Source organism: Fundulus heteroclitus, chromosome 4 (genome assembly GCF_011125445.2).
Source record: "Fundulus heteroclitus isolate FHET01 chromosome 4, MU-UCD_Fhet_4.1, whole genome shotgun sequence".
Lineage (NCBI taxonomy): Eukaryota > Metazoa > Chordata > Actinopteri > Cyprinodontiformes > Fundulidae > Fundulus > Fundulus heteroclitus.
The window spans coordinates 21,556,616-21,570,925 of record NC_046364.1 but is presented as its reverse complement, the minus strand read 5'-3'; the positions used below and the strand labels follow the sequence as shown (position 1 = coordinate 21,570,925).

The window sequence follows — 14,310 nt, the reverse complement described above, 5'->3', positions numbered from 1 at the left end:
CAGAGGCAATGAATCACAGCACAAGGGAAAAACGGCCTCACATGCTGATACTCTGAGTTTCAAGATTTGTACCACTGTAATGGTAATAACTATCATTTACACCAGTGAGTGCTAAAGTTCGCCTTTGCTGTCTTACAATCAGATTGCTAAAAATCTATTTTAATCATGAAATATGTTTTTGTCGATTCTAATTGGAGCTTTCCTGACCTTTGAATTGATTGCAGTAAATAAGTTCTGGCACTGCTTTATTTCCCAGGTGTCAGCACTGCTTACATGGCACAGCCTGAATGCGATAAATGTTTCATGAAAGGGAAAGATGGAGAATCTAAAACACCGATGCAATCATTGCTACGATCTTGGTCAAACCTTGGCCATGTCCAAAGACCATGGACAGTCAATAAAGTTTCATATGAGTCTGATTTTAGATGTTGGAGAAAAATCAATATTACTACCTTGAAAGATACAAATTTAGGGTGCACCTTTTGTTTCTCACTCCTAAAGAAAAAAAAAAACCCAACAACAAACATTTCAGTAGCTATATGTGTTGGCTCAGAAAGCCAATTTTGAATATACGTATGTAGCAGAGGTTGACTGAAGGACTTTAAGGATTTGAGCATATTATTCCCTTAAACAGATAAAATACAATTCAATTCTCAAATATGGGCTTTGAGGTGTCAGGAAATCTGCATAAAAGTAGATCCGATCCCAAGAAATAATGCACCACAAACAACATATCACCAGAGATAGACCAATCATTCAACCAGAGATTGAAACTGGCCACTTTTCCCTTGACAGACTTTGATCGGTGAGCTGCGGGTCTAATGCTCAAAAAACTGTTTTCTATTTATTGAATGCATCAAAGCAAAGACCTCTCACTGTGCTCTCTGAATGCATCAACCAACAGCATGAACCTCAATGCCTTTTATGGAGCTCAACAAAAATTTGCTAAAGTTCAGGAAAATTTCTTAATGCATAAATAGTCATTTATAAATGGATACTTATAAAGGAATGACAAGACTCATTCCATTTATGCATTAGCACATATCTGTCAAATCTTGATCAAATGTTTAAAAATAAATAAATAAATACCTTGATTTAGTTTGGTGATGAAAATCATAAGGAGTTCCCAGTTTTGACGCCTTTAATAAATAAGATATATAATTTATATCTTTAGCCAACTGATTGGTGCATCCATAGAGACTGCTCCTTGTATTCTATTTTTAAGAAAATATTCAAGCTTTTAAAGACCCTATATATTCAAAAACTAATACCAGTTTATAAATAAACTCTATTATATTGCTAAAATAAAAGTGCATACTATACACCTACAAGCTAAATATTACTTTACTATAATCAAGGCTATAGAGGTATTTACTGCAAAGTAATAATACAGAATGTCGGATGTCTTTGGTGCCAGTGTTTGGACACATCATCCATGTTGGATCCATGCTAAGCAGGATGGTAGAATCTGTGCATAAGCATTAAGAAAATAGCCTTGAACCGAGTTAGGCCTGACGCTTTGAATCATAAACGGTTTGTCTGAGGTGAAACATGGAACATCTGCTTCAGAATCTTTCATGGATTACCTTCAGTTTGGACAGCTGTCCCAAGTCCTTGGCGGCACTAAAGATCATCTGAGCTCCTTGTTGCTGAACATAGACATGCTTTTATCAGTACATGAAAGCGTAAAACGTCACATAAGCTTCATTTTGTGCACAAACCAAAACACACAAGACAGAAGCACAAGGTCTAAAACATAAATGTAATCTTTAATTTAATGTCTGAAATTTTAAATTGAAAACCCACAATGTTCCATCAAGGTCAACAACTATATTAGCGTTTGATGTTATTTAACTTGAAATCAAGCATATTTGTTTGTAAACTTAATGTTCCATAATTGTTAAATTCTAACAAAAGTAATTTTTTTAAGCAACATGTCCTACCTAAACATTTTTAGGATAATTTAACTGAAGATGCGGGTTCTATGAGCCATTGTTTGAAGAAATAATACATTTAAATACATTTATCTTTAAAAGTTGTTAGAATTAAGCTAAATGTATTGGGTCAGCACAGTTAAAACTATTTCATCTTTTACAGTATATATCATATGATTCTTACAGTTTGTTTTATCGGTGTACTTTGTTATGAGGGAGGACAGGGTCGGCTCGGGAGGATAATAGGAAAATAAGAGTTAAAATCTGATCAACTCACACTCTGGTCACTCAGAGGAGGCAGGACAATCGTTCTCTCGATGGTGTTCAGAACTATTTTCCAGAGTTCTTTGAGAACTCTCTTTAGCACGGTCTTCTCACAGATCTTGGCGAATAGCATCAAACTGGGAAGCAGCAAAGGAAGATTAGGTCAACATTAGCAACACGTGTGTTAACCAGATCTAACATAGCTGAAGGCTTCAAGTAATGATGTCTTTATGTATAACATTCATAAAAAGGAAAACACATGTGACTGAGAATAAAAGCAGGGGCTTTGGGCTTTAATCTCGCTCCTTTGTGCGAGCGGGGTCTCGGAATCGGTAGGAAGGATTTTCTATTTCCATATCATTAAGAGGATTTCCCATAATACCACATTGGCCTCTATGTTGCTTTGACAAATGGAGGAGCATGATTCTCTGAGCTCAGCTGGGGCATTTCTTTCAAGATTGCTTTTTAAGAAAACCATTGAAGTAAATACAACCCTAAAGGTGAACTATTAGATTAACCCAGTATGTCTCCTTTTCTTGAGAAACTAGGAACTTCTTTTTCAAAAGAAAGGAATGTATACCAATCAAGCATAACATTTTGAGAACTGTCAGGTAGAGTGATATATCGACACGTTAGTGGCAGGCGGGGAAGAAAGCAAGCCAGCAAAGGAACTGGGAAACCTTGAGTCTGCCTTCCATGTGGGTGTTACTCAGACATGTACCACTTAACAAAGCAATGTTGCAGAACTTGTGGCTAGGAGGGATTTGAGAGGCAAAACAATGCATTTTAGGTATTGGCATGGCCTCCAAGTTCACCATATCGCCATCTTATTAGTGGATTGTGCTGGGTAAAATAGTCTGCTCTATTGTGGCTCTACTTTCAAATTTATATAACTTAAAGAATCTGCTTCTAGCATCTTAGTGCCTGGAGACCACAACACACCTTCATGGGCCTAATGGAGTCTATAACTCCACAGTTCAGGGCTATGTTGGCAAATATACTATAAGAGTCATAATATTATGCCTGATTGGAATATATTGCCAAATTTTATAGATAGATAGATAGATAGATAGATAGATAGATAGATAGATAGATAGATAGATAGATAGATAGATAGATAGATAGATAGATAGATAGATAGATAGATCCTAAAGTAATGGCTTTTAACATTTTTTAAGCCTTAATATTCTTCTGTTGTTTTCATCACTGTACTGGGTTGTTTTGTGTAGCTGACTTGGTCTCCCGAGGGACTGGAGATTGGAGATGGAAATTAGCTCTGGCTATAATTACCCACCTTGTCCCTTTCACAAATAAATTAATAAATACAGTACAAATACATATCAGTACTTAAAAATTGCTTCCTATCAATTTGCCAGAGAAAGTGCAAGTAGATATAACAACCCTGTTGTTTCTATTATCGTGCCTTTACCAGGTACTCACTTCTTATCCAGAAGGTCCATAAGAGGTCGTAGAACGGTTTCTGCATCCATGGCAGGGTTGCTCCCTTTGATTGGCCCTTTCATCTGGACCAGCTCCTGGTTCATCTGCTTCACACAGTCCTCGATTACAGGTTTAAAACTGTGCACACAACAAGAGCTCTTTATGCCTCTTTTTTTTTTGTATTTGTACCAGTCAATGTTAGACCATTTGAGTAGGTGCTTTCTGAATCCTGCTGTTCCCATTAGCTCAATAAAGGGGTTTTCAGAGAAAAGGTGTCTTTTCTTCAAGCTGAAATGTTTTGCGTCTTGCTGTGCTCACCAAGCATGAACTTGAGCCAATTAAATTCTGAAACTGACAATGAATAAGCACCCTTATGGCATTATTTTCCTTTATCGGACAAAATATGGACATGTCAACCAACCATAAAGGATTTGTTTCAGACTCGCGCACATAGAGTTCGAGTTAAACCAATACCCACCTGGAGCCAAACACCCCGCTGAGCTCATCCAGCACTGCGTTGAGTTTATTCTGCAGCTCTTTTAGCAGATCACTGGCCTCTGCATCCAGCTGTCAGTGCAGAGAGAGACAGACAGTCACTACATCTTTGCACTCCACATGGTAGCCCACACTTACTAGAGCCCTCTGTCTCTGGAGGATGCCTCTATTGTGGTGGGGTTGCTGGAAGGGGAGGGGGACTTGCCGGTGGCTTCTCTGTCTTTCTGCCTTCCATATGCACTCTGAATACCAGTGTACAGCTCACCTAAGAGCACTGTAATTATGACTGCTTGCAGAGTCATAAAACATGGTGTCAGCAAAGAGGGAACTAGCTCCAGGGCCATTTCCATGGACTTCTACATGAGTTAAAACTAGATAGATCTCAGGGAATACAGAGAAAGCAAAAAGTCACTTGCATTTAGGTGTAGTGCGGAGTAATACGGATGTAATGGAGTGCACCAAACATTTAAATACCGTCTAATAACAGAACACAGCTGTTCTTACAATATTTTATTTTTAAAAATGCTCACGGTAAAACATTACCAATAACAAAAAAAAAAAGAAAAAAAAGATGTGTATGCCCATGCATGGCATGTCCAGGATACATACACCCACCGCTCACTTTATTAGATGAACCAGGTGAATTTCTTGCAAATATAGTGATTAAGTCAATCACATGGCAGTAACTCGAAGCATTTAGTCATGTATGCAGTTCAATGCAAGCATCAGCATAGGGAACGAAAAAAGATTAAGTGATTTTGAACATGGTGTTGTTTTTGGCATTAGGTGATTATTTCAGAAACTGAAGATCTGCAATGGCTTTAATGCAAAACCATCTCTCAGGTCAAAAGAAAATTACCCAAATAAGAGAAAAATATCCAAATGGTGGCAGCACGGAGACAAAAAATGCCTTGGTAATGTCAGCGAAGAATGGGTAGACTGGTTTGAGATAATAGAGAGGCAACAGCAGCTTAAATAACCACCAAGGTATGCAGAGTACCACCTCTAAATGCACAGCATAGTGAACCTTGAAGCAGATGGGCTTCAGCGGGAGAAAAGTGCCACATCTGTAAGCTAAGAACATGAAATTGAGGCAATGATCCACAAATGGGACACTAGCAAATTTTAGCAACCTTGCATGATGATTCTCAATTTCAGCTGCAATATTCAGATAAGGTCAAAATGTGCCATAAATAACATGAAAGCATCGATCCATTGTGATTGATATCAACAATTCAGGCTGGTTGTGATAATGCAAGGGTGTGAGCGGGATATTATCTTGGCACACTTTGGGCACCATGATACCATCAGAGTAATCTTAATCATCTTTGTCACTGCTACATACATTCCCGTGAACCATGAATTCAACCCATCCCACTGTGGGTCAGCTACAGAGCATTCTGGGGCTAAAAGTGTTGTTCAGGGACCCAGGGTGGCTGTCTGCAGGAGTCAAACCCAGCACCTCCAGTACAATGCTCTAATCCACCACTCCCCCATCACTTCTTTACCAGATCTGAAGAAGCGTCTGAATGAAGACTCTGCTGTCAAACTACAATGTGATGAAGAGCATGCTTAGGGTTTCCCATCATGTTCTCCAGCTGTAACACACATAGTCATCCCTAGAGGCTCCAGAATACTCCCCAAAACTCAGCCAGCCTTCATTATCAGCATTTTGAGCCTTTTAAAGTCATTGGCTCTGATCCTGCTATTTCAAACGATGACAGCAAAATAGATTTTACTGTCCACATCTTATAGACATAAGCCTCCTTATGAAAACACACAGCTCAGCTGAGTATTGTTGCTGCCCTTGTCCATTCCCTCCAGCAGGATAATCCACTATGGCACAAAGTTAGAATAGTTTCAAGTCTCTTGACCATGGCAATGAATTCACGGTACCCCAAGGACCTCCAAGGTCACTATATAAATCCAATACGATACCTTTGGGACGAGCTATAGCAGATTCCATCATCATTTCTTATAAAATCTCAGAGGAATCTTATTGATATCTTGTTGAATCGACTCCACAAAGAATTAATGCAGTTCTGAAGGAAACAGGGTACCAACGCGGTACTTGCCAGATGTACCTACAAAGAGGCCGGTGAACATATTTGAGCATATGCATGTGATGGATCCCCCACAGGTGTTCATGTTCATTTAGCAGTCTGGGTCTATTCGGAAAAAATGAAATGTGAATGTATGTGTGTGGGATCCCTAAAATGACTGTGAGAGGTAAAGCATGGTACCACGTGACACTGCACCCGATAAACTCAGCCAAAATTTCATGTAGACGTAACTTTTCATTGATATTGTGATTCTGGATGCATGTCTTTATCTGCACCATGAACATGACGTATTTACACCACTGTGAATGTGGGAGATTCTTCTGTCACACAGAAATTTACCCATTGAGGTCTGGTTTTCATTTCACTGTCTAACAGGTAAGAGACAGCAAAAACTAAAATAATTGAAAAGAATAAAAAAAAACCTTTAGGATCTAGTCTGTCAATCACCTTTTCTGGTTTCGGCTCTAATCTTGATGTTGGTGGTTTCAGAAATTGTGATTTTTCAAGTTTTGTTTTTTCTTCCTCAGTAACAATGTGTCTTCAAAGCTGTCGGAAAAAAAGCCAATTTTGACATAAACCAAATCCCCTGTCACCTCCTAAGAAAAGAAGATGTTACTATGATTCAGGAATTGCTATTTCATCAGAAAGCAATCTCTGCAGGATCGAAATGTCAGCCAGCTCAGTGACTTTTGGCAGCAACAGGTAAGGGAGGGGCAGCACTGCAATAACATACTCCATACAGAAAGAAAAAAACTCAGGAAACTCCAGCACTTTCTCTGACCTCCCAATAAAAGGACTTTTAACTCTAAGAACCGTATAACAAATATATTTTGCAGTTTTTAAATTGTTTTAAAACTTTGGTATACACTGGTAACGGTGACCAGTCCACAACTAGTTGTGTCCCTACTGGAACTGTTTTGGAGGAAAATAAAGAAAGAAAAATCTTGGCTGACTTATAAATGAAAAAAAATACAAGGGGCTCATGTTTAAATAATTATTTTAAACTATAAACATACCTGTGAAAATGTAGGACATCATATTAAAAAAGAGCATACCCTGAGTGCTAATAGCTGTAATTTAAACCTATTTGGTTAAACAACTTTAATGAAATGTTTCTAGTGGTCATCTAGCAATCTCTTAGGTCAGTCAGAGGAAAGTGCGCCCCACTTCTGACTTTCAGCTGTGAGAAGTTGGACTGTTTCTTGCTTGTATAGTCTGTTTAAAGTCACCCCACAGTATCACAAAAGAAGAAAAGTCTGGGCTTTGCCTTGGCCCAGGACTTCCCGATTCTTAGTTAGGAGCCAGTTCTTGGTGGATTTATTCATACTATCCTTAAGCACCCTCCAATACTCAAGTGAAGGATTTCAAGATGGATTCTATGTTTGTGAGCTGTATTTGGCTTATATCAAATACTTTCTCTATTATGGTGTCCAAACATTTACATTTTGGACTTGGCTCTCAAAGGAGCATTGTTCCAAAATACCTAATATTTGTCTTTGTTTTCAATGGCATATTTTAGTCTGGCCTTCATGTGTTTTTACCTACTTGCACACCTCCCAGTGAAGTTAAAATAGCTCAGTCTGTTTCTGATTGTAAAGAAACATTTGCATCAAGAATATCCTACATATTTAATAGGTCCCATTATGACATTTAAGGTTCTTTTTAGCATCATGTAGTCAGTTTTCAGAGCAACATTGCCCGGACCTGGGCATGTTGTCCATTGTTTTAAGTACCCTACACTTGTAGACTATTTTCCATAGTGTAGAATGGCTGATATCAAATTCTTTTGAGACCTCTATAAATCTCAGAAAGCTCTTTCTACCTCAAACTAATGTTCACTCTCACTTCAACAGTTAGGAGCACAGGCAGGCCTCTGTTCAAATTATCAGAAACAATGCTTCCATTTTGCACAACCTGATGTGATCCACCTATATGTAATTTGAACCATTTTAACTGGGAATAAATATCGGGTGTCCCAACTGGTTCCATATAAGGAATTGCAGTTTTTAATATATTTTGCAGGAACCCTTTATTAACAATGTTTGATTATGTATTCAAATTAAAAATCTACAGAATTGTTAAAATAATAGGTATTCACATTAAAGATTATTAGAAAAACACAGGCTGCCATTTAGCATACAAATATTTCCACATAACTGTATCTCAGGTATATGTACATGTACCATAAGAAGAGAAGTGACGAACAATACTTTCAGCTGAGTCAAATCTGACAGGAGGCTGCTTCTGTCTCTTCTCGTTAAGCATAAATAGTTTTTGAAACTTTTACCACCAAAGGTTTCTGTTCACCTTTCCCTAATCAAGTCTTCTAATTGCTGATTGGAAAGCCAAAATGAAAACACAGGTATTAGTAAATGTAATTTGACCGAAGAGTCACACCTGGAAATTCATAATGTAAAACTATATCAAAGATTAATTCAACGGCACTTCTTCAATCGAGTTACGTAAGCACTAACCTTGCTTGATGAATCAAGAAACTGCTCATTAAAAATTATAGAAATCTTTGGAATGCATGGAACAACTGGCTTCTCCATGGTAGCTGGTTTCAATCGACACTGACTGGCATGCAGGGTTCTCTGGGGTATACAAACACTCCCCTGGCTGACAGCCTATCAGCTGCTGCCCGGCTTCACTTCGCTTTGCCTGTTTCAACAGTCCAATATCTACTCACTGGCAGGTTGTTATACAATGACTCAACATGACTCTCAGAGCCGAGTAAATGAAGGTTTTACAGACGTCCATTTCAACAAGGACAGAAGCACATTAGCAAACGGGGCAACACCCAATATAAAGTCTGATGCTAATCGAGGAGATCAGTCGCTGATGAATCCATTGTGCAAGATTATTGTAAATCTCTGTCATTGGCAGCAATTTGATAACAGCTCATGGTAATTACACTGCCGCTCCTGAATTTGTGAGTTGATTACTGATAGAAAACTATTCTGTGATGAACGGTAAAATGTAGAAAAAGAGAAAACCAATGGGAAACTTAAATCTAAAAGGAGAAAAGTCATAGGCAGGGTTACCTAGCGTTTACTTTATTATTGCTAATTAAAATTTAAAGTTGGAAATTGACTTTTGGAAGGTGAAATTAACTTTTGTAGAGGCAAAAAAAAGTTTAGAATAATGGCTTAAGAGGAATCCAGGGTTTGATTTGCAAACGTTTCGATGGCAGCCACTTTAACCTAAAATAAATTGGTAGATACGTGAAATGTATTCACTACTGGAAATTGCATTTTTTATATTATCTTTGCAGGCCTGGTTATTTTTGATTCTTTATTTGAAAAACATCAATTCATCCAGTGTGTCTAAATGCTTTGGAAGAAAAAAAATGACCTATGAGTGATACAGGGTTAAATCTGCAAACAGTTAGACGGCAGCAGCTCCTCTGCAGAGGGCACAGCTGGAGAGATTTGTAAGTGTTTGGGAGGCTCATTAGACAGAGACCCCCCAAAAATCTTGTCTGAAACATTTTGTGCCTGCAGCTTGGGAAATGAAAAGAAAGGATCAACAACCACAGCCATCAGCTCGGTGAGCCAACTATCTCAATATACCAGGGGAGAAGGCAAACAACATTCAAAAATAAACACCATCGCACGGTAAAGTGGTAGGGGGTGGGGGGGTGGGCAGATAGCTTGAAGTAATGATGGGATCCAATGACTTGAGCCAGTATCTCCAGAGAGCAGGGCATGGCAAGCTCAAGCAGCCTGTTCAGAAGGGTGATGGGTAATTTCAATTCCATATGCTCAGTAGCACATGCTTACTGGTGGGGTGTGAGAGGAATAAGGGTGTGAGTGGTGGGGTGTGGTTGTAATCGATAAATGGTAATAAGGGTTGTTGATGAGTCCTATTGCACACACCTTACAGAAGGAGACAACCCCCTCCTCCTGGAGACAGAGAGAGCACAGAAAGGAGACAGAGGGAAACAGAGGACACAACGACAGGAGACAAAACGCAAGGCAAGACAGGTGTTAGAAACTACAGAGACACATGCACTGAAGTTGTAAGAGACTGAGGGGGCTGCTTTTTGAGTTAGACTGGAACAGAGAGAGATTGGGGGCGGGGGGGGGGCAAGAAAAGATCACATCATTTAGAGATTTGACATAACATTTACTAACAAGGTAGACGGATATGGGATATAAACGGGGGTTAGTGGTAGGAAAGTAGTTTTGGCAATACTCAGGCCTGATCCACACTAACATGGATATTTTACAAAATCAAACTTCTCTGGTGTGTTTGTAACAGTATTTGGTGAGAAAAACTAAGATTGGAAGACTTTTGGGATTTTTCAAAACATTTTCCAGAGGATCTTTGAACTCTACTTGAGGGACATATATTAGGGTTGCCAACTTTTCTTCACTATCAAGCAAGAGACACACTGTAGCATGTCAAAAGCACATCACATGGTAACTTGGGTTCTGTTCAATTCAAAGGATTTTCTGTTTTTGCTGCATAAAAGCAGATCTGAAGAACCCTCTGAATGAAGAAACTGTTGTTAAATTACAATGTGATGAAGAAGATGCTTGGGGTTGCGTATTATGTTCTCCATCTATGACACACACAGTCATCAGCATACTCCCCAAAACTGAGCCAGCCTTCCTTATCAGCTTTTTGAGCTTTTTCAAGTCATTGGCTCTGACTCTCTTATTTCAAAAAATGACAGCAAAATAGATTTTACTGTCCACATCTTATAGACCTAAGCCTCCTTAAGAAAAACAAACTGCTCTGTCTCCTCTGGTATAAGACTTTACTTTTGCATCTCCAGTTCAGTATTTTGTCCAGGTGCAAACCAAGGTATTAGTACTCCCTAACCACCTCCATTTAATCTCCAATTATGGTAATAGTGTTTGCTTCTCCTAAAACCCATATCAACTCTTTGTTGACTTTCAAAATAAGATTGTTTCTACTCAATGTTCAAACCCTAAACTGAGTCTATGTGTCTCTGATAGACCCAGTATTGTATTGCTGTAGATGACAGGACATGTAGCTACTCAAATCTTGAGGAATGGTCAAAGTACAGCAGCCTGGCCAGCCAGACTCCGCTATTGCTTTGCTATACACCAAACTGAGTCTGGAACTGCTGTCATAGAGCCCTCTTTCCTGATACCGACCAATCACAAGCGTGGGCGGGCTTTATATGTTGAGTGACGTGCAGTGCCCGAGAATCCCTCAGCCAAAACAAACAAGATGGCCACCGCTACGGAGCGTTCGTTTGCTGGTGTGCTTTCTCCTGTGAAGAATCATTTACCGTAGTCGCGGCTCGACATGTTGAATTATATAGCTAAATGTTGGCAGCGGAAGTCTGATTGTGCCTTATTTACCTCACGTCCGCAGTCTTTCTGATTAGATTACTTTGCACCTGTTAACCCCTCTCCAGAAAAAGCCTTCTATGGTAGCAGTTCCAGACTAACTTCAGGTGTATCGAAGAGAGAAATTTTTTTTTCTAGCTGGCCAGGTTAAGAGTACAGCACCCTACATTACTCCTGTACTGCTGACTATTTTGTAAGAAACAAATCCCTTGTCCTTGTCTTTGTGTTGTCTAAATATGTACACCATACAAATATATGTTTAGTGTAAAATGAAGAAAACTTAATTTAATCTCAGTAACTCAACAAACAGGGGGAAAATAAGGATTTCAACCAGAATGATAACATTATGTAAAAGAAAATAAATATTATGGACTATATTATTACTTTATTTATTTTTTTATTTAATTTGAGCACAGAACTTTTTCTTGATGCTGATTTAACTCATCCTCACCTCCATGGCCAATCAGAAATTCCACACAGCATCGATAAAAACACTGGTCATTGCTGAAAAGTGTAGTCTGTGTACTTGTTGCTGTCCATTGTTTAATGTAGCGAAACAGATTTTTTTTTCTAACAAGTTAATTTCAGCTATTTCTCTTTTCAACTATGCTAGGCACATTGAACTACAACTTTTCTGGCAAGAATCATACAGTATAATGGACCTCAGAGCTGACACGAGACAGAGATATGCTATAGCTGTGGCCAAATCAGATCTAGGATCTCTAAGAGTACCGCTTGGTGTCCAAATAGTAGTATTGCTGGTTGTGATAAATAAAATGGACAAATATGGGCTGAAATAATTTTGCCCATTATACAGCATGTCCATCCTAAAACAAGAGAGCTGGCAACCCTAGTGTGGAGTAAATGTCCGGGATTTATTAGAAACGTTGAATGTGTTGTTTCCACCAGTGTTGTTTCCACCGGTTGATGCCACATAAATATAACTTTTATTGCCTGGAATCCTCTGTCATTTGAAAAAAAAAAATACTATTTGCTTGTAAAATATCCAGAGTAGTGTTGCTGGGGCCCTCGGGAAGATTAGAGATAGCGGGAAACTGACTAAAAAGCATTGCAGAGGAGACAATTAATCTCGGAAGCGACAGACAGACATCAGGACATCAAGGTTTGTGTGTATAAATTTTAAAGGAACAATAAGTAATAATAGCATCTAGTGGTTAAAATTAGAACCACACATACACAATGCCTTTCATGGACACTCGCCATTTACTCAACGGTCCGTTGGTGTGCTGAATTTTTACCAACACAGGATAGGTATATGCTGTATTCTGTTCTATTTCTGGTCCGCTTCTCTTACTGGCTTCCATGCTTGTAGGCCGCTGCTCTTTTGCAAAAATAAAATACCAAATTTTGCACTCTGCTTTGGGAACCCTGGGAACTTTCATATGACTGTCTCAGGAGCCTGAAAGTAAACACGGGCTACACACTGCAGTGTGTAGCCTGAACTATAGTTCTGGACCATGCCGCTAGGTTTGAAAGGAGAAAAATGTGACTAAGACATTGTTAAATGACAGGACCGCTTGTTTATAGGGAATGTTACTTCTGACAACTGAGAATGATTTAGGATGATTTTACAGTAAATATCTTACTTATTGGTCCTTTAAAACCAGATGTAATCAAAAATTATCTTTTGCATCATAATGAAAATCAGCTTTGCAGATGTGGATCTCTGATTGGTTGGTTCAAGTTTTACAAGTAAAACACTCTCTTCAAGACATCCCATCAGCCCTGGAGATGTCTGAATCTTATAGTCTGATACAGAATAACCTTAAAATATGAACCCAAATCCATTGACAAACACAACATATAAATGCACAGACCTGTTTTCCACCCATGGACTCAAACATCTTCTCTAGCTGGACTCGGAGCTGCTGGATGTTGTTGAGGATAATGCAGGGCTGCAAAACAGCAATAATGAATGAAATCAGATTTGTCTTTTGCGTACAGTAGCATATTTATTTGCACAGAGAGACTAAACAATATTTTACGTTTAATGGACTTCTGTCGTACACCTGTTTGACAGCTGTTAGAATCTGATTATTATAGTTTGAGAGCACATGATTAGCCCAAGTAACTGGAAACACAATAAAAAAAAATTGAAAAGAAAAATGTTAGGGGTAACAGCTGTGAAATCCATCAGCTTTCATATTGTGACACATCATCTATACAAAGAAGCAAAGTCTGCGCTCAAAAAGTCGGCAGGAAAATGTAATACATAACACAGCAAGAAGAGAAATGTCTGCACTGAATGTGTCAGACGTTATCGATTCTCTGCTCCACAACAAGTTTAACAGATGACAGACATTAATCACGTCACTTTTTACAGACACCCAGAATAAATCTAGAGACTCTCGAAGAGTTGTATATTATGTGAGTTATCGCCTAAAAAAGAAAACACCCACAACAGAAGGCAACACAAAATGTCTTAATTAATATTTCAGTATTGGATAGTACTAATACTATAATCCTTGGCCCCAGAGTAAAAGGATGATTGGTGTCTTTCAAATCCCAAAACAGCCAACAGGGTCTCTGCTGGCAACTCATGATGGATTACTCGCTGTTAGATTTATGAGCTAATGTGTGTGTGTGTGTTGAAGTGATTAGATATTCTCAATCTGAGAAACACTTTGGAACCACATTATGGGAAAATTTAAAAGAAAGTTAGATAACTCTTGGGTCTTTGTTCTCACCGTCTTTAGAAACATATGCTGTCAAGAGAGACTTTGGTCAGAGGTCTTTCAGGTCAACTGAATAAGTAGGAAAAGTGCG

The 14,310-nt window shown here is 38.7% G+C and overlaps 1 protein-coding gene across 3 annotated transcripts in view; it reads right to left on the bottom strand.

Moving 5' to 3' along the window:
• The window catches only part of LOC105916397 (protein unc-13 homolog C), a 181,036-nt gene that overhangs the window by 18,273 nt on the left and 148,453 nt on the right, over positions 1–14,310 (bottom strand). For 2 of the 3 annotated variants that reach the window (XM_021309664.2, XM_036136263.1), the window contains 6 exons: positions 13,362–13,439; positions 10,075–10,101; positions 4,117–4,205; positions 3,639–3,776; positions 2,212–2,335; positions 1,587–1,649 (listed from right to left, as the gene is read on the bottom strand). In XM_021309664.2, the coding sequence (XP_021165339.2) occupies positions 1,587–1,649; positions 2,212–2,335; positions 3,639–3,776; positions 4,117–4,205; positions 10,075–10,101; positions 13,362–13,439 (519 nt within the window). The remainder of the gene's footprint in view (positions 1–1,586; positions 1,650–2,211; positions 2,336–3,638; positions 3,777–4,116; positions 4,206–10,074; positions 10,102–13,361; positions 13,440–14,310) is intronic. The other variant, XM_036136264.1, reaches the window with a different exon arrangement.